The sequence below is a fragment of the Plectropomus leopardus genome, chromosome 15, assembly GCF_008729295.1.
Source record: "Plectropomus leopardus isolate mb chromosome 15, YSFRI_Pleo_2.0, whole genome shotgun sequence".
In the NCBI taxonomy this organism is placed as follows: Eukaryota; Metazoa; Chordata; class Actinopteri; order Perciformes; family Serranidae; genus Plectropomus; species Plectropomus leopardus.
The window spans coordinates 22,307,360-22,330,744 of record NC_056477.1 but is presented as its reverse complement, the minus strand read 5'-3'; the positions used below and the strand labels follow the sequence as shown (position 1 = coordinate 22,330,744).

The 23,385-nt window shown below is 40.1% G+C and overlaps 1 protein-coding gene across 1 annotated transcript in view; it reads right to left on the bottom strand.

Annotated features, from left to right (window-relative positions):
• Positions 1-1,719: 1,719 nt before the first annotated feature.
• The window catches only part of klhdc3 (kelch domain containing 3), a 33,030-nt gene continuing 11,364 nt past the window's right edge, over positions 1,720-23,385 (bottom strand). The window contains exons 9-11 of the mRNA XM_042501998.1: positions 10,757-10,830; positions 9,183-9,261; positions 1,720-5,647 (exon numbers count right to left, since the gene is read on the bottom strand). Of these exons, the coding sequence (XP_042357932.1) occupies positions 5,581-5,647; positions 9,183-9,261; positions 10,757-10,830 (220 nt within the window). The 3' untranslated portion in view covers positions 1,720-5,580. The remainder of the gene's footprint in view (positions 5,648-9,182; positions 9,262-10,756; positions 10,831-23,385) is intronic.

Genomic DNA, 23,385 nt, shown 5'->3' with positions numbered 1-23,385 from the left:
AGCTACAGGTCTGCAAACGTGACGCACTGAGAGGCTGAGAAGCTCGGTCACTCACACAAATTTAGTTCCTTTAACAGATGAACAGATTATGGGCACAAAACATGGCTGCCACTCATCCTGCAGGAGAAAATTTTTCATGGAATACTGCAGATTAAAGTTTCTGTGTTTCTCAGTGTTGAGAAATGGTGAGTTTATTTTTTCTCTCCATTGTTTTTGCATGACTTGTGCAACCACAGGTTCTATCCTCTAAGGGCTCCTGCTCCTTTAATGCCTCTTTTCTCAAATCCCCAATTTGGTGTCCTCAACAATGCTGTGAGCAGAGAACTAGAACTTGAGTGAGGGAATTGCACAGGGACGGCAGGGACAAGACAAAACAAATCACTCCGAACAAATCCTCAGTCTGATTCTCAAGGGCCAGTGGGATCGTCTGAGTCCTGAGGGGAAATTAGAGAGTCATTTGGCCGAGTGTCTCCTTGCATTAGCGCCTGCGTTGCTGGCCGAGGCAAGGCTCCGGGGCCAGACATGGGGACCCAGCGCAGCCCTGTTTCCTGTGTGTGGTGGGGCCAGGCGGGACAGGGTGTCTCTGCTGCCTCACTTTAGGCTGACCCTCCGTCTGTGGCCTGCACTTAACACTGCAGATAACACTGGCTTTATAGCACGGGGCTGCTGACAGACAGGAACAAACTGCCAGGCCGCTACTGGTAGCAAAGCAAAGACTGGAGCTAGGGTTCAGGTTGAGACACTTTCCAATGATGGGACCCCCCAAAGCAGCCGCACGCGTCCCATTAGGTAGTGTGACAGCCAGAGGGGGGGTTGGGTGGCACCATGGCTTCAGAGTACCCACTGAGGGAGACAATGAGGGTTATCAGACAGGCCGGCTGGGGCATATTCAGCTCTCTGGATTTCGGCAGGAAGCAGAAACTGGGGTTCAAAGACCTGCAGACTATTAAGTGCTACATACAGTAGCTCTAAGAGACCGCAATCTGTAGATAAAGAGGTGGCAACCAGAGCGCATCTGGTTTGTTTTCTAACAAATTCACCAAGGTCTTCCACTGACTGGAAACATGTAGTTGGTCATCAGTGTCATTCATGATTTTAGACACAGAAGACCCCAAACACCTCTCCTATATAGGAGCAAAACACACAGACTTTTTCATTGTTCAGCCTCTTTTTGTTGTTATTTTACGTCTCTTTAAAGTCACTGTGTTGTGTTGTGTTTCTCTGTAGTTGCTTTAGGTCTCTTTGAGGTAACTTTGTATCTCACTGTAGTTGCTTCTCACCTCTTTGTGGCCATTTTGAGTCTCTTTGTAGTTGCTTTGCATCTGTGTAGTCACTTTGTGTCTCTGGTCATTTTGTGTCACTTTGTGGTCATTTTGAGCTTCTGTGGTTATTTTAGTATATTTGTGGTCAATCATTGTACTCAGTGAAGTCCCTTTGTGGTCATTTTTAATTGTCTTTGTGGTTCTTTTTGTCTCTTGCTGGTCAGTATGTGTCTATTTGACTTACATTTTGCAGGTGAAGGCGAGGACACTTCCCCTGGCCCTGAAACTTTATGTCCCTGGGCCTGTGCCCAGTAGGTCTGTTCAATAATTCATCCATGATTCAGCATTGACAGAGTTCAGTCTAGAGCAAACACAGGTAGATTTAGAAATCATCATTCTCATTCCCAATCATCAAGCTCAACATGTTCTGATAACATATTTTAAATGGATACAGATGTTAACAACTCAAATTGTCTCAGATTTATTATTGATACAGTAATAAAGCATATTGCACAGGAAGTCCTGACCAACGATGACAGTCCCCTCTGAAAAATGTGTCAAATATAAAATAAAATAAAAACAATAAACATTGGGAGCCTGCACAGTTGTAAAAATGAATCCAAATACACTCCATACTTTGTTCTGTATTTTTTTCCAAGAATTCTTTGTTATTTATGAAGTATCCAACCATTAGTGTAAGCCCTAAAGATAGAACACACTTCTTGGCGTGAAATCAGTCGGTGCCATACGTCTGCTTGGCAAATCATTACTGCTCACACTGAATAACTTAATAATGAGCGTGCGTTATGAGCTAATGATGCACTCTTCTCAACAGAAGCAGCGTTTTGATAAGCAAGAGTCACCCGGCTGCCAAGTTTGATCAACCATTTGCTAAAGCTTCCTCGCAAAGTTAAATGAGAAACAGCAAAGAAGCCTTAGAAACTGTGGTGTTACATTACTGCCATTAAAAATGTAATGCCAATATGCTGAGGCAACAATCACTGACACTTGCCGTTAGCATTAGCTTACTGGAGGTAAGTGAGCAACTATCACTGAGGAAATGTGTTGTGCAGGTATTTTATTTTCAACTGTAGTGTCCACATTGTCATTTACTTGATATTTACTTCGTCATATTCCTGAAAAGTTCTCGACTGAAATACCATCACCCATAATCTTCACACGCAACAAGGACCAAAATCCTGAAATAAAAACGACTTCCATTCCACACATTAGGAAAAAAAAAAGAAATAAACATCATTAGTTATGCCGATGTCCATTTGGTGTCACATAAAGTTTGATTTGTTCACCAGTGTTTGTTTTTTTTTTCTTTTTTTGTGAACACACGATTAGCTTCCCTGTGGTTTTATGGCATCAGCTGTTGTATAGTCCAGGGATACTGAGGAATATCAAGTGTGTGATATGTCCATGTGCAGTGTACAGGGCGTAAGACTGAGTCACATTGGCACCACCGGTCTATAAATAAAATTCAGACTTGTTTTGGGCAGGCAAACGTTTCAAACTCTGGAGCTCTACTCAGGCGAAAAGCAGCATCGACACGTCTCTTCTATGTAAGGCCTGCCGTGCCGCGGTTGGCTTTAGTGCAGTTTTCTGGTGACTTCAACCTGCATTCTTAAGATTGTTTACACTGCTTCACATGAAATTATATAGATTTGTAAACATTTACCATGTAGGTCAGTGTTGTGAAGTCCTGATGTTTGGGATCTAGAGCTCTTCAGGGTTTAATTCTAACCGATAAATCAGAGACTGACTGATACAAATGCATTTTAACTATCTGGCCAGACAGAAAACAGCAGAGCTGAGGTTCCCAAAGATGAGGACTAAAAAGCACTGATGCAGCTCACAAGTGTGTGGTAACACAGTTCCTATTCACATCACAATAAATAGGCAGTATAAATAAAACTATTTTGCCTGTATATTCATCCTCACCAAGATACTGATTTCAGTGTCATGCCACATTACTTATTCATATTTCTAAGATTCAAAGGGTAAGTCTGGTGATATTCTGTATTTTATTTCCCAATCCCACAAAAAAAAAAGATCTTAAAAGTATTGTCCATATAATGAAATTTCTTATTGATCTTGCTCCGCAGATTTCAATTGTAGTCCAAAAACTATTAAAAAAAAAACAAATACGAGCCACGGCACTGTACTGAGATAATTTTTTTTTTCATAATCATGAACATTGCCAATTGAACTTTCTTTGAGTCAATCATAAATACACCGTCCTGCTTGCAAGTGCATCAACTGAAGAAAAGCCCTCAGAAAATGCTTTATTTACTTCTGTTTGAGTTGTGCTGTTAAAAACTACAGCACCCAGCTTTTTTAGCAACTGAATTATCCTTAAGTTGATGTGGCACAGTAGGAAAAACTGAGAGCCACAGACAGGGAAGGAAGTGTTGAGAGACAGACTAACAGATTGTCGGTTTTAGGGCTGACCTGAATGCTTTGAAGCTTGAATTGTTGCCATGGAAATCAATGTCAAAATCAGTATTTGAATGCTTTTTTTGTTTTGTTTCAGGAAACTGAAAGAAGTTGGCAAGTGTCAGACACGGATGAGGCTTGTGTCCTCAGCGCAGTCATCATCCCCAACTTTAAGCAATTTGATTGGCTGTCTGACCACGAACAGGTGAGACAAACTGGATATGATGGAACCCCACCCGCCCCGGGTCGCACCGCATACCGTCAAAACTTTGAATACTTGCAAGTAATTATCACTGAAGTTTTGAAGCCCAAAATATGGTATTTGAGAAAGCCCTATTAGATTTTGGTCTTTTTTATGGACTATGTTGACCTCATCACAATACAGAATATCACCAAATTTATCCTTCAATTGCTGAGTGAAGATAAAAGCTTTTAAAAAAGATCACCACCACAACACCTGTGTTTCCAAATTTTTTGTTCTAAAATTTGTAATCAGAATAAAAACACACAACCTGAATAAACATCCCCAATTCGAGCTTTCCCAAGTCTTTTTCCAGCTGTGTGGCGAGTGTATAATCTATTAACAGCCCTTATGCGTTTTCTGCTCAGGTTCAGCTTTGCTCACAGTCGTACACGAACACACGCGCACACTTTCCTGGTTTTTCACCGTACTGTGAATAAGCACAGAGTCTCTGATCGCTGTAGGATTGTCTATAAGAAGAACAACTACATTATGCATATTAGTGATCATCTCCCTCACAACAACATGCAGGCTGAAGCAGGTGGGCTGGGATTATGTGTAGACGGGACCACGTGCCTAAACACATACACAGTATATGTTTGCATCATGAGTCCCTTCTACATTTGGCACTGAGAAAACAAACGACAAGGTAAGGAGCGGGGTGGCAGGTGAGTCGCACTCTTCCACTGACAACATTTCTTGGAAGAATACAGCCACGAATACAAACTTCCCTGTGAAAAGGCTTTTTTTTCTGGGGGAAAGCAAATGTGTAATGTATGAGAAGTCTTGTTGAAGACTCATTGATACACACTAATTAGGGAGGTAGATGGATTTGATTAATTCTACAAGGCAGACAAACGGCTTGCTTCAGCGTCCTGCAAATCACCTTAAAGACACTTAAGAGGAGACAGGTGCTCGCCGAGTTATGATGAAGTGGGGGAAAATAAGTTTGAGCATTGAAAGCCAGTCAAACAGAATCTTTCACAACCATAACACCCAAAAAATACCCAATACTCTGTCTTCTTGCATTTAACACCAAAGTAATAAATTAGCCTTTCCCACTCCATATCAGCGTACATTACTTCATTTCCCACTAATGGACATGGTCATTTTATGGAGTAGAGCTGCAAGATTTCTAAATTAATGACCATCTCAGTCTCTTTATATCTGGAACAGAAGGTTCACGTGTGTCTCTCAGGGGAGATCTGCTGAGTGTGACATCAGGACGACGTCCTCAACAAAGAGGTTAGCTCTCAAGACCTTTGGCTGAAGTTCTTGTCTCTTCCTGTGCTTAAGATTAGAAGTCTATGATTATCATAGGCTGATTGGATTTCTAGAGAGGCTAGAAAAAAAGACAAAAAAGGTGAACGGGTGTCAACAATTTCTGTCGCACGTAACCAGTGTCTCAAGGGTTAAAATGTCCTTAGACATGAGAGAGCGCTCATGGTGTCCAAGGAAGTCAAACGTGAGATATTTTGGTCAGTAATGAGTTTTCACTTGGAGAATGTGGAAAGTAAATCCCATACAGATCCAAACTCTACAAAAACAGTCAGTCGGAGCTTTACTCAGAAAGATGAAAGCTCAGTGTCCTGAAACAGAGCAAGGAGTCCCGCTTCTGCTTCACCTTTAGCGGCATCAGCCATGGGAGGAGAAGATGGGCCTGCTGATGTTGCTGTTGGTGGTCATGGCTGCCAGTTCCCACCTGAAGTGAACAACAAGAAGAATCAGAGGATAAAATCCTGGGATACAATCACAACTTTGGTCCGGACCAATAAAAAAAAACCAAAATATTGCTGCCTTTCAGTGATGGCCGGGTATGTTTTCATAATTATAAGTCCAGACTGTAACTGGACCATAAGTACAACTTCCATAACAAGTGGCCAACAAATAGAATCAGGTCAAAAACGGGCATTTTCAGCCCCTTCAGGATGCTGCAATGTCAAAATCTCAACAGTAGACACAAATTCAATCAATCTCCATCAAGCACAATCTTGAAATTTTGTCCAATCAACACAACTTTTGAGTAAATTTGACCAATCATTGTAGTTTGTCCTGAGTTGCACCAATCACAACTCATCCTTATTTCTGGTTGTGAAGATGCAAACATGTGTGACACATAAATTACTGCTTAAGACCATGCAAGGCAATTGCCTGATGTTTTGCATGACAGTAAGGGTGAACTGTTATGCAGTGTGTCCAACGTCGTGGTGGAACAGAAATCAAACCGATTGACAAACACTTTTCTACTTCAAAACACACCTGGAAAATGACTGAAATACCTTGACAACCGACAAGACAAATCACCATGACAGCGGCTGTTTCCTCCACATCTAGTGCACATGCTACAAGAATCAAGGTGAGTTAGATTAAATACGCATAGTCATTTCTAACAGTGTGGTGTTATTCTCACTGGAAGAAGTTGCCTTTGGATTTTAATGAATTATACAAAACAAATCCCAACTATTTTTGCAACTGTCACTTGCCCCTGCAAATTCATTGCAAGACCAAAAAAAAAAAAACCCTTAAGACATTGCAACATGCTTTGCACTTGTTTTTTTTTTTTTTAGAAAGGCTGTCATGAAATCAGGCATTTCAGGCTGCAGTAATCCCCAAAAAAAGTCTGTAATATTGTGGAGGGACTGCACTTTGTACCGTAATATTACAGAAGGACTATTACTGAGTGGTTCCTATGTTTCATTGTTTCACTCACTATTTACCGGGGAACAGCAAGGACAACAACACTTCACACCTCGAGTTGAAGTCCTTTTCATTTTCTGAGCGATCAGGGAAAATTATCACACTTGTGACAGTGAATATGGGTTACTATGGTTATCAAACTAAAAAAAAAAGATCAGAGGTTAATTATGTAAGCACTGTATATCCTCAGGGACATTCCGTATACTTTATATTGCTGTCAAATATGGCACTGCGGGCATATATGGACATTTAGATTTTGTTTGGAACGTAACGTAGGTACAGCCGATGTCTTTACCTCACAATCTTTTATTAACTTCAACTAGAAATAACGCTATTATGGTTTGAAATATCCAAGATGCTTAAAATTGACTGCAATGACAGTCAATTAAGCAACTATGTGACATTTGCTCTCACTCTCTGCCTCCCGTTTGTCCGAGCGAAGGGCTACGATGTGGACGTGGATGAGGGAAAACCACTGTAACACGAGAACCAGGAGCAGGGGCTGACGACAGGGTCTCGTGCTGACCCGCTGACAGGTCAGAGGTTGAGCTCCAGATTGTTATCACTGGCTCTGGTTTCACACTCACTCCCTCTCAATTGCTTTGTTCGTTGCACACGTGTGTGTTTAAGAGGGGAGAGTGGCACTGGAGCTGGAGATGCCAGCGAGGGGCAAAGGGAGTTAACCGGAGTCTTGTGACCTCACCGAAAACCCTCTGAGGATTAGAAATACAACTGCAAAGTGGGGAGCGCGCAAGGTGGCGGTGACAGTGTGAGAGAAATGAAAGGGCTGAGAGAAGTAATTAGTATCAAGTTCCACGGGGTCCATGAGTAAAAAAGAAAATCACATTAGTGCAACCCCTTCTTTTCAGATGCACTTGTCTAATGAGCCTGTTCATTAAGGTTGTTTCAGACACGGTTATATGCTTGAAATGGAATCACTGTATGATTATTATTCCTTATGAAGCAAAATACATTTTATGATAGTACTGGCTGTAAACACCGTTTTTGGGTATGTCCTTTGCCTTTATATCTTTGAGTTTTATGCTTTTAGCTTTAAAATAGTCCTACAACGTCCCAACCCTGTGATTACGACATCACAACAAATCAAAGTGGTGCTCTCAAATTTTTGAATCATTTTGTATGTCAAAATAATTTTCAAACTTGTCGGAATGATGTATTATTAATTGATCACACTTGTTTCTTAAAGCAACAAATTTCCCTTTACACTTCCACAGCACCTCCACTTAAGTACCTTTAAAAATCTCAAAAGGTGCAACGTGTTTATTTCCTATCAGTTTGCATCTAAAAAGGTCATTCTTTGCATTAATTTAATTATTCTATTATTTAACTGTATTTTACCGGCTTCAGAGAAAGCAAGTTGTTTTCTGGTCATTATCTGTGTGTATTGCTTTTTGAATAGAAGAAAATAAAGCAGGTGGAACTAAAATTATTATTTTTACAAGACTACAGTGCCAAGAGCTTGAAGCCATAATCTGGTGAATCAAAAATTGAAGAATTTATGTTTTATTTTATATCTATTTATGTTCGTCCCTTTTAAATAAAATCAATAAATAAGCTTTAGTCATATCTAAGATCTCCATGTGAATAATTACCTCAGAATATAAGAACATAGAATATAAGAATGTGTGCATTTCTTGCATGCAAAGCAAAGCCCCTCTGCAGATCAGCTGCTCAAACAGTCAATGAGAGGAAGTGTTGGGTAAAAGATGGTAGAATTGCTGGCAATTTGTAAGAGTAGGCTGCTGAGCCAGTGACTGCAACTGTTACATCCTGTCTGGCTGTGATGTAACACAACCATTAGTGCCAGTATCTTAACTACCAAACATAATTAATAGATAAACGGTTATCTAAATTAGCAGATTGTCCGCGTGATCTTTTTTCCAGCATTTTTTTTTCATGAAACAACAATGATTTGGGGGATCAAGAGGATGTGAAAATGGGAAAGCTGTTAATTCACCAAGTGTGCTACAGCTCGGGGGAAAAGAGGTTTAGAACTTTCACGATTTCGTTCAACCATTTTAACAAAACAGGAGAATTATAAAAACCCAAAGATACTGACTTTGAAACTTTGTGGGGATACAAATATTTTTTCAGTGACACAAAATTAATTAAGAACCAAACCGAGGTTGTACTCCGAGATCAACGCCTGGCTGCTCATGTTGGATTTTGTCAGCTAGACTGTGCTATACAGGTTTTGCCTCTTACATGTGAAGTTTGATCATGATCGTCTGTTTTTCTCTATGCACAAACTTTCATGCTGTGAGTTGGATGGAGATATAATTACATACAAATTCTAGATGTAGGGTTTTAAAGTAAAGACAGACAAAAGCCTGAGTAACACCTACCGCTGGTTAAATGAAGGATAATGAGTCTTAATTTGCGTCTTTGAAAAGCAGCCTCATTATTGAGAGAGACAGTGGTGGCAACAATGACGAGCATAATACAAACAGCACGAACAACAATATGTCGATTCTATGAGCAAATGGCGCTGATGTGAGAGAAGAGGATGCTTTTCTGACCTGATATCATGTGGGAGTCCTGACTGCTCCAGACTGTACTGAATAACAGCTATTTTGCATAACGTCTTCAAATTAGGGCCTGAAAAGAAGAGAACGTGTAATGAGTCATAGACTGATCAGAGACACTAATCATATTCAGAATATCCATTTCAGCTGTGGGAATTCAAAATGGATCCAGGCAGTTCAGATCTAAGAATCTGTAGATGAAAGGGGTTTCATTTCTTCCCCATGATGAAAAAATGATCATGTTCTGTTCACACCATACCCCAGAAAAACAGCTGAAACAAACAACAGTGTTAATGAGGAAATGCAGAACAATATGATGCCAGTGTTAAATCATCTCATGACACAAATGATCTTATTGCAAACGTCCTCTCAGTCATTATCAGTGTCATGACCATATGTTCAGCGATGCACAGTGTGAGGCACACGCGACTGGCACGTGGAGCCGTGTGCCACAGGGGATGCCACGGGGTACTGCCAGTCCCATACGGTCTCTGTGTAAACCCACCTACACAAACCGTGACCTGACAGCATTACAGGCTACCCCAGTGCAGGCAGGAAATGACTATATTTGGTAGTGCATGAGACGGAAGTGGCCCATGTGACAACACAAAGCAGGGCCGAGGCCAGGCACGCTAGACCTGGTGAGAAATGGAGCTGTGGTGTAGCGAGGGTATCGGCTCTAAAACATTTATTGAGAGAGAGCTTGTTCAAACTTATTTAAGAAAGTTGAAAATGCTACTTTCTTAAACTTAACAGTTCACATCTGTAAATTCAAAACATACTTTTCTGCTTACCTGCAGTGCTATATAACAATCTAGATAGTTTTGGTTTGAGTTGCTGATTGTTGGAGATGTCGGCTGTAGAGATGACTGCATTTTCTCTAATATAATGTAACTACAAAGCACTGAGCTTGTGGTACTCAAAAGGTAATAAAAGTAATAAAAAATTATATATATACATATATACACATTTGAAAAACTCAACAGCAATGTCTCTTTCCAGAAAGCATGACATGGTTACTCAAGATAATCCACAGATCTTGTTGTGAGCAGTTTCATGTAGGTACTATTTTCTTTGCACTGTACTTCACCTGCCAACTGTATCACCGCAGAAGGAAGTGAGCATCTATTCATGGACGAGAGGCACGTGTTGATGGCAAACATCGATGGGATTTCTTTTCTTTTCTTTTTTTTGGTTTTAACGTTAGCTAGCTCAATGGTGCTTAGATGGCAGATGTAGTTCGGACAAGACAGAAAATAATTTCTACAAAAAGCTGCTCACAACAAGATCTGTGGATTATCCTGAGTAACCTGGTCAGGATTTCTGATGCTGTTGAGATTTTCAATTGTATTTTTTGGCGCTTTGAGCACCACAAGCAGAGTGCCATCTTGTTTTATTGTATTGGAGAGAAGGCAGACATCTCTACAGCTGATATCTCCAAAACTCAGCAACTCACACCAAAACAAACTGAAACCATAATTAGCACTATAGGTGTTTAGTTTTGATTTGGGGATGAATTGTCACTTCACGCTAACAAGAGAGATATGAATAATGACAAAGATACTTACTGAAGTCTAAGATATACAGGTCTGAATGATCCATGAGGTTAAATTCATCACCCATTCCTTGCTCTGGACAGGGGCTGCAAATACAAAAAAAAAAAAACAGTTTTATGAGAATATAAAAATATAAAGAGCAGTCAACAAAAATACATTGAAAATGACAATTTACAAGTGTTCAAACCGATCCAGGAGGACAATAGTGACTCCGTAAACTTCGAGCCTGTTATCATGAGCCACAAGACTTGCCAAAGTTGTATATGCTACTCAACTGTTTAATGGGAAAATGCTATTATTTTTTCCTCCATAGTCATTCCTAGAATTCCCAAAGATCAGTTACCAAAAACTTCAAATTATTTACCTTTTCATCCACCCTCTTACCACCTTTCATTTATCACTACTGTTCGTAATCAGAGAGCCACAGCTTCTCCTCAAAATACCTGTCCTTTTAACTCAACGCTCTGCTCTCTTTATCACGGGCTGGCATGATTTAAGCCCACAGGAAGTGGAGCACTGCAGTCAGACGGCAGGCTGGGCCGTGCTGATAGTCTCCCAGACCTGTGCAGCCTCTGATATCACTGCACATCTGTTTCCTGCCACAGCTTAGCACACACACCTGTGACACACCTGGTGCACCGCAGCTTAGAAATCTTAACTGTATCACAGCTGACTTCAGTTACCATCTTTATATCAATTATCAATCAAATAAAATGCAAACCATTTCCACTTTAAGGATACTACATAAAAACACATCTTAAGAATCAGCTTGTGGGAGTTCAACTAATAATTTAAAGAAGATTTATTCCCACAAGTCAGTGAGTATATTTCTATAAATGTACTCAACTCACTTCACTGCTTTACATCTATAACAACAGTGCACCAAGAGACCTGTCCAGATCAGTGGATAAAAATGCACTTTACAGTTTTACACTACCCGGAGGACAGTTTCAGCCAGACAGGTGCATTCACCAAGCACTTTACTGCATATAAATATCTATCATGGAGAATAACTGAGGGACTTGGTTGCCAGGTTCGGTCCTTAAGAATAACTTCACAAGATGTTATCTGCTACGGGTGGACTGGCCAGTGACTGGCATGCGTCCAAACAAAGGATCCATAAGACACATCTTCAATACTGCTGAAGCAATCGAGCGGAAACCACTTATTACACTTTTCCTTCAGTCTCTTTCTCACTTTCAGTTTCATTCTTGTCCCAAACCATCCTCTGGCCAAACACACAAAAAACAACTCTCTCCTCAACTGCCTCTCCACCCATCAATCTCCATCCCTCTTTCCCGCTGTCCTCTCCATCGCGTCTCCCTTTGCTGCGTGTTCAGGATGTTGTAAGGGTTTTACGTTGCTAATCTTCCCTAAACAAACATGGTAGTGGCTTAAAGCAGCCAGGAGAGGTGCAGAGCACGAGCGCAGTCGTCCCAGGGGGCCAGCTGGGGAAGTCATTACGCCCCCTGCCCCCCAGGAGGTGATCCACCCGGGCTTATAGCATGGGCCTTTATCAGAATACCCTCAACCAGCCAAGCCCCCACCATCATCATCAGACCTGCTACTCCTGGACCTGCTGTTCATTGCTGGCTGTTACATTACTGTGGTAAATCAAAGAGTAGTCCTCGATCCTGACTCAGTTCAAAACCAAGAGAATGAACACTATCGACTTTGTAATAACATTTTTTCAAGCTATAACCAATTTCCTTGATTGTATTTAAATAGTTTAAATAGGGGAATAAGGCATCATAATGAGGTTCTTGCTCAGGTGTGCTATGTTGCCTAAGACAGGCATTGTAACAAAAATGTAGCATAGAATATGAAATAAAATGCCTTTGTTTCTACACATACAGTGGACACATAGTGGTTCCATTATCTAGCCAGATTACGGCATGTGTGAAATATTTGCCAATGCTGGCAGTCTGTTGAATTTTGGTTTCAAGATGCTTTTTCCCTAGATGACCAGAGGCGCTTCCCCCTGAAATCAACGTCAAAATGTTTTGGGAGAAGAGTCTACTTCAAGTGCAGGTAGGATCTGCCATGCATTGTATTTTTTGTTCAAAACCATACATCATTACACATGCAATTCCCAGGGTTAAATGGATATTCAAACTGCTAGCTCTGGCCAACTTTGCTCACTCATTTGACATTCATATCACCAACTAGTTGCATATGCCAATTTGTATTATGTGATACTTGTGAAGTTTAAATGGTTGCGCAGCACAGCACTGAATTTTAAATTAGTAATACAAGAAACATATTTCGCATTATATTAGACATGGTTTGTTTTTGAAAACAATTCAAAACTTTTCTGTGCCATTCTGTTAATTCCAAATCATCTCCAGGCCTGGAAACTGCTTTTCTTGGATTTTTTCCAGGACTTTCATGATCCAAGTAGGCATCCTGTTAAGTCAATTCATTTTTTTTTTTTTTTAAATAAAACCCATTATCACAAATCACAATTTCCCTCAGAGGGTTTTAAAAATGAACAACATCCCTCTGTCCTTGGACCCTCAGCAGATCAGGCAAAACCTACCCAAAATTCTCACCCAAAAAGGGATACCATTCCCAGGATGGATGTGCATTAAAGGTGTTAATTAAACAATATAACAATAAAACAATCCCAAAAGCATTGTATATAAACTGCTTGAACACAGGTCTGAGACTTTCATGGTGGCAATGGTACATTTGCAAAAGAATATTTATTAGGACTTAAGAGTCTGAAATGTCCTGATACACCAAGCAAACAGTCAGTGGGATGTTGGATGCCAAAGAGCCGTAATTATGCATTTCTGGCCAACAACACCCTGCAGCTTTTGCAATGTGCCTGTCATCATTGGCTCTTGTTGGTCCTTCTCAAATGCTGGTCACAAATTCAGCTTGTTGAATATTATGACCTTCATTATCTTTCATGAATTTGGTTTTACACCTTGTCAGCATACTGATTATTTGCTACCAATGAAATGCCACATTATGAATAGAAAAAAAATCACATTTATCGTTAGCATTAGATACTGTATTGTAAAAATGACACTGACATCACATTGTCTCCGTAAAATAAGTAATGAAAAGAAGCATCTCTATCTAAAGAGCACACTGCAGTAGCTGTCAACTACTGTGCAAGCTCATACAGAGAGAGAGGCTACAGGCCTTGGATGCTGATGTGTGAAAGAGCGCAGATAAGAGGATGCTAAAAGAGCAACAAGAGAGATCAAGATTGCATCCCCTTGGACGAGGCTTTCTCGCAGGCTCTCAGATAATGTCAGTCTTGGTGTGAAATTCAGCAGGACATTAGGGACTGGTAATGCTTTATTGGTCACCGCAAAAAGAAAAAGCCTGAAGGGGATCATAGAGGCAGGGGAAGAAAAAAAAAGAGTGGTAAGAGGTGTCTGTTAGACTGGCAGTAGTTGGAAGCGGGAAAGTCACAGTGTGCGACTTTATGTGGCATCCCGGTGTTTGATGGGCCACTTTGTTACTCGATCAGCAAAGTATCACTATGTGTGAAAGTTCTCCTCCCCCTGCAGCAGCAATGGTTCCCAGTCTGAATGAGGCCTGAGTGATGCTGCTCCCCCACTAAAAAAAACACTGGTTGCTATTTCAAACAACACTCAATAAGGGTGTCTAATCGCCCAATTGCCCGTCCTCTCTGGCAATGCACTGCCTGCTCTACCTCATTATCTTCCAAACCTAGGTCTCAAAACAGCAGAAGAAAGAGCTGAACTACAGTCCTAAAACTAATGAGGGAATGACACAGAGCCTGGGAACACTCCAAATTGTCTCAAGTGTTCACGAATTTAATGGTCAACAAATCTTGTAAAGCACTTTCAGAGACAGCAACGATGCAAATGAAGAGACAAGAAAAAGATTGAGAGTTGCAAAGTCTATCAATAGCACCTCTGCTTTCTAAACACAAACACTGATTTTAGCAACATATCTGGAGACCGTCCTGTCGTAGGCATCTTTTCAGAGGCTTCATTGGCCGTATCCTCATTCTTGGAGTGATATGATCTGCATCCTTTTCCTTTCTCCACTTCCTATTGAACTTTGGTCCTTCAGAACCATCTAGCTAACAGGAACTCATCACACACTACAACTTCCTGTGGAGAACCTTATCAGGATTGCCAGACATGAAATCAAATTATTTCAGGAGCACTTTGGTATTGAGTGAAAACACAGGGGGACAGGAAGTGATAGTACAACAGACAAAAAAAAAAAAAAAAAACCACTACAATTTGTAAATGACTTCTATATTAACCCTATGAAACCTGAGCAAATTAGCTTGATTTCTTTCAAAAACACAGAAAACAAAAAAATTAGAAAAAAAAGATAGATAGAAAGATAGATAGATAGATAGATAGATAGATAGATAGATAGATAGATAGATAGATAGATAGATAGATAGAATAGTTAATAACAATTATAATAAAAATAATTATGACATTTTTACCTATCTTTACCTAATTATTATTCTTTCTTCTTTCTCTCTTTTTTTCAATTAATTTTCAGGTCATTTTTTTGTCACCTTTTCCTAATTTCTTACAATCTGTGAGACATCTCTGCCTTGGCAATTTAGCCAGTTTGCTCAGGCTTAAAAGGTTTAAATGCTTATCTAAGTCATCTGAACAGAGCACAAGAAAACTGATGTTCCAGGTTTCAAAGGGTTAAAAGAAGAGTGTGTAGGGTTTAGTGGCATCTAGCAGTGAGGATTGCAGATTGCAACCAGCTGAAACTTTTCACCTGAACTCCCAATAACAATGTCCTCGGTGTTCAGTGTTCAGGAGGTTTCTATTGGGAGCAGAATTAAGCGCAGACTCTCAAAAACAAACATACCTGGTGATTTAAACCAGTAAAATCAGTGAATAAGGCAGTTTAACGTTTTTAAAAAATTGTGTTTTTCCGATACTGCTTGTTGCAGAGGGGCTGCTAACTACAGTACCCGCCAAAAAATCACTAAATGGCCCCATGTAGAGCCATGTAGAATTTTCCATTCTGGACTACTGTAGAAACATGGTGGTGTAACAGGGAGGACCCGCTCCCTATGTGGATATAAATGTCTCATTCTAAGGTGACAAAACACAACAATTCTTATCTTCAGGCGATTATACACTAAAGAAAAACAAAGTTCTTATATTCCATTTCTCCAAATATATCCCCTTAAATTATACACACTGGACCTTAGAAGCCTGAAACAAAACAATTTTCCTTTAAAGGGATTTTAACATTCATTTTGAGATTTAGCTGCATGCATAATGACACACAGTCAAGCTCTTATCAAAATATATGAAGACGTTTACTGCAAGTTGCCCCAATTATTTGGTAATAACAGGAATTCTTTTGCACACTGCTTTTGCCGTCACTTTAAAGTAAAAGCAGTTCAATTAAATGACAAAGCCTTCAGATAGGATCTGATGGTAGAGGTTTACGAGAATGTTAAGAATCCAGCAAGACTTTCTTTAAGAAATCCAATAGACTTGGTTATCACGGATCGATGGATTCCCGTCCATTTCTTTTGCCTTAATCTCGACTGCCTCACCTCATCTTACCAAGCTATCTGTGCCCCCTCCTGGGCTTTGGCTGGACGGTGGATTAAGACCTGTACTTGCCCAGACCTAAGCCCCATGCAGAGGGTGAGACACAAACTACAGCTGGCTCCCAGAGAGAGACGCCTGGCTTCAGATTAGACAGAGGAGATGCCAGCTGCATCTCAAATTGCAACCCCCGTGGACAAAATGTAGTTGGACTTGGTGATGATATTGGAGAAAAAAACTGGTCCTACAAATCTCAGGCAAACAGCCTCTTTTATCAGGGCAGGGTGTTATCAAGCGAGCTGCCTATAAAAATGAGGAAGAGGACATTAAATAGTGTTTCGGGACCTTGAACACAGCTGTTTTATACACAGGGGAAAGTCTGAAGAGCTTGTCAAGTGCTCCTCTATAGCTGGCTGATTCATTTTGGAACAATAAGTTACTTCCTCTATAGCCTCAATCTTCACCTGCAGCTGAAGATGAGCGTCAAGGTCAGCCATCTAACAGGAGACACTCACAACAGGAAAAACTGATGAACATACAGTGGCTGCACACCATAGTTTTAGTACACGCATGATTAAGGTTCATGCCTTTTATAAGAGTAACTCTTCGGCTACTTCTGCAGGCTCAGTCATTATCCTTTCACAATTCTGTTCTTTTACTTTTGGTTCAAGTGTTTGCTATCATCAGTGTTGCTACAGCTGAAGGAAGGTTAAATTTAAGACTTTTGTAAGACTGATTCTCAACCATTTTTTACCCATTAGGGGTTCATTTTTAGATTCATGAATTCAATGCTTTTTAAGACTTTCTAAGGATCTGCTGGAACCCTGTGTCATGTTAGTACAATCATTTCTTCAGGTTTTTTTTACTTACAAAAGCCTTGTAGTTTTTAAGAGAAGTGTTTTTCTCTGCCAAGGAGGGCTGTGTAAACATGACTTACCAATTGTCGATGATTAGCCTTATATTCTGTTGAGACACTCTTACATTTACTGATTTTTAAGACCTTTTCAAGATAATGTTTAACCAAATGTAACAATATTTTGGACAAACCATCTGTTTTTCTTTCAAGCATAGAAGGTAAGTATAAATATTAGTTGATATGTAGTCATGTGCAGAGGTAGAATTCATGTTGGAATACATTCATTAGAGTGAGGTAGGTTACTCTACATTTTGCCAACAGGTACTGCAGGTATAATGTAAAACAATTATATTACATTTAGTGGTACGTTTTAAGATTCGTAACATCAGAAATCGGACCTCCACATAGCTCATTATGAAATAATAATTATTTAAAAGATGAATACACAAAATTATATTTAATATTTGTTGCAACTAAGACCTCAGAAATGTGTATTTAAGACTATTAAATGACTTTTAAGGCCTAAGATTTAACCAATTTAAAACATGTTGAGATTTTTTAAGAGTCTGCAGACACCCTTGCTGATAGTCATTTTATACTTTGTCTGGACAGCATGCCATTGTTCCACAGAGCGGACCTTAAAAAAGGTGTATTGTTGGTGATAACAGCAATAAATCACAAGTTAAACTACTACTATTTAGACTTGTGAATTTATGTGGCCACTGGCATCACAAAGCGTCACCTATGCAGGCTGTTTATTTGAGCTGCTGTGTAACACTCAACCCTGTGACACCTTCATGTATACAGCCTGTTAGCAGGTTAAAGAGGGTTAAGATGCAGATGAAATACTATCATGAGCTTGTCTTTGAAGAGTAAATCACAGTGTTGCTGCGCTGCCCTGAGGTCCTGTCCCGACACGTGCGGGATGCCCCGTATCCTGCTGGGGTCACCTCCACTGTTTGACAGGCTTTATCTGGGGCATACTAAACGCACGCACACATGAACACAGACAATTAATAAAGGAAACTTCTGCAGCCTACCCTTTGACACTGAAGGCCAAACGACAACATGTGTGTGGCATCATAATCTATGGCGTGTTGATAGGCGTGTTTCCATGGAGCCAAGTTTCACTGTGGCAGATCTGAAGACATCATGGGGTGCAGGATGTGCCGCCATGATGATATTTACGTTAAATAATGAATGAAAATCAAAACATTAAGTATGTTCTTTTTAGAGCAATGCCTGGTAAGAAAATAAGGTGTTTTAGAATTAGCCCAGCCTCAGTCTCATGTTGTGTTTAGTCTAACATTTGAACTGTCAGGTTCAACAATGATAACAAGCCACACTTTAACCAGCTGGATTATCATAACAGCAGCCCTTTCAGTCATTGATAAGGTGCAACATGCCCTTGTAGGCGATATCGAGGCACCAGGCTTTTGACCTTCCTGATCCACTAAACAAAATCACCACACTCTGCAGGAGCTCTCTGGCTCAACAATGTGCCATTTTGAAATGACCCGCTGAATTCCACACAGATTAAATATCACGGTGAGATTCTGCTGGATTAAACAAGAGGTTTTGGGCTGGGATGTTTTGGCTACCAGTGAGATTACCTGCTGTGTAGTCTCCCTCTTGCTTAGAGTAAAGCAGCCGCACTCTGTCCCCACCTGAATACTCAATGGTGGTCGGACAACGGAATGAATTTAGCATTAAAACTAAAATAGACAGACATTTATTTATCAGAAATATCTACTCTTATATTTAACATTTTCTATTTATATTAAAGCAGAGTAATAAGTCAGAAATAGACAGAAACATTTAAAAAAAAAGAGGCCTAATAATTGAAGCCTAAATGTCTTTGTATCTAATGTTAGCAGTGGCGTCAGCATGCTCCCCATCTTTAATAAATGTACCAAGCGTCTGTGCATATTGTGAGTGCATATTGCCAAATGGAACACATGCGTTAAGGCTGGCAGAGCAGAGCAACCATGTGCGTGTGTATGTGCACTACTCTGACGTCAGCTTAACAAGAGGAGCTGTGAGTCATTAAGTCATGACAATACATCAAGAGGCATACAAAAACACACAAATGGCACACAAAAGCGGAAGCTGGAAATCACAGTAGTGATCTATAATTTGACTTAAAGTCTAAAGGAAGTCAATTGTAGCCACTGGGATATTTTAATATTGTAATTTATCTTCTCACTTTGGATAGATGCCAAAAACATGATGCACTGAGGAACACATTAGGAAAAGCAATATTTTAAGATTCTGACTGCAGCCTGGACTGAAAAGAAATATAACATAAAGTGTTAATGATGAGAAGCACCTGAAACTAGACCCAGTCTGTACCATCCACTGTGGAGCCACAGTGCCACAACTGGATTTGCAAACCTGTGGTTAGCTGCATTATAGATATAGCTGGGTATCGTTAAAAGAAAACTGGATACCAGTCTCAATACCAGTACCCTTACAGTGATACTGATATTGATTAAGGACTTCATCTTTGTTTTATACTTCATTCGATACTGATAATGTAAATGGAGTTGTACAGTCATACTTTCAAACCTTTTAGTGGCATCTCTGCATGTAAAACTGCCAACTCTATCAAATACGCTGTGCTCAGCTTCAGCACACTATATGTTTTGAAGCTGCTGCAGTAGTGGGCCAATCCCAGGTTGCAATAGTTAATAAGGTTCCTTTAGCTAAAATGTGGTACTAGGGATGTACCAATCAGACTCGAAAGATCGGTTTTGGGCCCGATCAACACCTATGTCAATTGATCTGGATTGATTATTTTGAGCATGCTCCCTGCCCGGTCCTTTTTTACATGTTTGTCACACAGAGGTCAAATAAGAGAGCACAATTTGCGGCAGATATTTAATATTTAATGTAATAATGCTAATCCAAAGACTAAGATTTGCCTTTATAGTAAAGAACAGAACAGCTTAAGCATGGAAGGGGTAGAGAGAGGAGACAACATGCAGCAAAGGGCCCCAGGCAGGAATCGAACCTGCGGCCACTGCAGCAAGGACAGCCTCTGCACATGGGGCGCCCGCTCCACCAGGTGAGCTAATGGGCGCCCCATTAGGAACTGTTTGGATGCAGACATTTTCTCTTGTACTGCACTGCAGAGCTATTGAACTGTCAAAACACTGGAATGATTTTAACAACTTAAAAGTTGTCGAAGTGTGCATTGTGTAGCTGTATTATTCAGGTAAATACAAGGATTGGTTCGGGACTTTGTGTCACATATATTCAGTATCAAATGACTTGGGACTGGGGGAAAAAACTTGACTAGGACATCCCTATGTGGTACATCAAAAAACAGCAGAAATCAAAAGAAAAAGTTGCAGCTTTAACATTCATTGTTGGCAGGTAGAACAAACATTTAAATTGGAGCAGCTATTACTTTCTTTGGCTATAGATGGTGAACAACACATCTACATTTGCAGCTTTGATATGAGATTCTCTACAGGTGGCACATATTAAAATGTTTAACGCTATACTTCCACTACCAATAACCTTATTTTCCTGTGTCAGAGCTTATGTGAGTGAAGATGATAACTCTGATTCTGTCATGTCATTGAATTGCATAAGGCTCACAGACTTAACCTGGGTCTGCTTAAGCACAGTGATGACATCAAAGACACCCAGTATTTGCTGCAGGCCACTTTGGCATTGTTAGACCTAAACTGACAGCCACTGGTCCCTGCGTCTCACAGTGAAAGGCAATTAAAGCCCCTTTGAAGAACACTCATTAACAGCAGTCCACATAAAGGTGCTAAAAGGCTAAAAAGGCACAAAGTTTCAATTCTATAGACAACTCTGATGATCTCACACTAACTTAATGACAAAAAAGCAAGCAAGATATTATTTAAATCAGTCGTTGTTACATTTGCCAGGGATTAGGGCATGAATACCTGTCACAGTAAACATAAATTATACGTTATGAAAATATGATGGAAAACACGTCGTCATGTCCAAGTAGTTCAAGGGCCAGTGCCAGAATCTCCTTCACAGATTCCAAGCTGTCTGCTCCCAGCATGCCAATCTGTCATGTCCTTGTTCACATCCTGCCCCTCATAGGATGCCCTGTTCCCAAGCTTAAAATGCTTCCTGATTTAGCCCAACCTGGGCTTGTCGTAAGCATTCATACACAGAGCGTGACGAATGCCAACAATGACAACATACACTCAACAGGAGATCCATAATCTATGTGGCGCCGTCATCATGTGCAACTTAATTTTAGCAGTGTTCGATTCCTCGCAAGGTGAGAAAAAAAGTTTGAAATGTACAGGGTTTAGCAAAGTACACTGCGCTTCGACAGTGTGCGTAGGTGAAGGTCAGTGCAGGTGGAGTTAGTCATGCACGGGTCGTCCTTCGTGGGGCAGTGAGCAGGTCTCAGTAAATGAGTGTAGCAGAGGCGCTCAGGGTATATCAAATTACACTCTGTGAGAAAGAATGCTCCCTAAGGTCATAAATCAGAGATGGGGCAGAATTTCACGCCTCTCTGCAGCTCAGCAGGCCTGTTTACACTGACGTAAGTGGCACTCAATAGACTGCCACTAATGCCCGGCCTGTCATTAACACACATGCACACTCATTTACCCTGCCAGAAGTGCAAGTGTTTACTTGAAAACAAACTCACATAACAAAAGAATATCATGCATTAAATCCTGTTGAATGGCAACCAATATAACAACGTCAAAACAGAGAAATCCAAAGTAAACATCAAGGCTTATTCAATCGAAATCCAAGCATATTATAACACTGAACACTTTGTAATTCAAATTTTTAATTTTTTTGCCTATACATGTCTATCTATGTATTAGAGGTTATATAAAACTTGTTGATGTCCACTCCAAAAGTGCAAGCTCTCTGAAAGCAGAGGGCTCTTTGACTAAATAGTTTTATTGTCCTTCACTAAAGCAATAAATTATTCCTGTACAAATTCCTGCAGGTAAAATAAATATCATAAATTGGAAATACGTTTCAACAGAAGGGTTCTGTTTTGGATCAATATGAAAGGACAACTAACCCGGGAAAACAACATGTAGGCAATAAATCTGAACACAACTTCCTTGGCAGACCGACCAGAATGAGAAGCCCCAGAGAAAACACAAGCAAGGTGTCCTGCAAATAATTCATGGTGGCATGTGCAAGCATTTGTCAGTTTTATTTAGACAGACACCAATAACTTTTTAGCCCTCTTAACTGCCCTCATGTTGTTAGGTCATGTAAAAATAAACAGAGGAGACACAGCAATGGCTGGTTTCAAACCCCATGTTCTCACTAAATTAGAGGTGTGCAATAAAAAAAATTGCTATGTCTAATCTAAATCAGTGTAAATCATGACAGTTTTCCTATTAATTGACCCTTAATAAGAACATTTTCTTAGTAAAGAAGAAAGAGCAAACAAATGAGTGTGATAAGAAGCTGGATTTTGGAGTCTGTTTGTGTGTCTTTGTATGTGTGTGCACGTGCTTATGGGAGTTCCTGTGTGTAAGAGGCTTAAGTGTGCTCATGTAAACAACAAACGTGCAGTGCTGGTCAAGAGAACCTGTGTGGCCAACTTGCTTATAATCTGCAAGGATCATGCTGTCATTTATACAGTAACAGGAAACAACAACCTGGAAGACTTAAAACAACTAAAAAACAAAATCCTCCACTTTATAAATAACACAAACAAACCAAAGCTCTCCCCTTATTAGGATGCTTGGTGTGCATTCACAAATACATATTCACAGCATATGGCAGAAAAGTTCAATGTATCCCTGTTCCCTAAAAACCAACTGCCATGAACCTTTTAAACAGGATGCTGGAGATACTGTGAAGTTTGATTTCTTCCTGTGCTCAGGCGGCACCCTCCATCATTCCAGCGACCAATAACACTCCCTCTCTAACCCCAGCCCTATCTGCTCTCAACAGGAAATCATGACTCCTTAAAACCCATCCTGGACTAATCCTGGCGAGAAACCAAACAATGCATAACAATCTTCAAAATAAGCAAAAGCTCTTCATCTCTTATAAACAAGTGTGATCTTCTTCGTCACTTCTTGGGGTGGAAATCACAATAATATATTATCATGATACCTAACTCGCGATACAATATTATTGCGATTTTAAACGTGGTGCGACATGTTGTGATAACACTGTGATTTATTAACCTTTTTCAACTGCACATTTATGTCTAATTGTGTCAAATTATGTCAAAGGAAAACGTCTTTATATTCAGTCCATTAATCTTACTT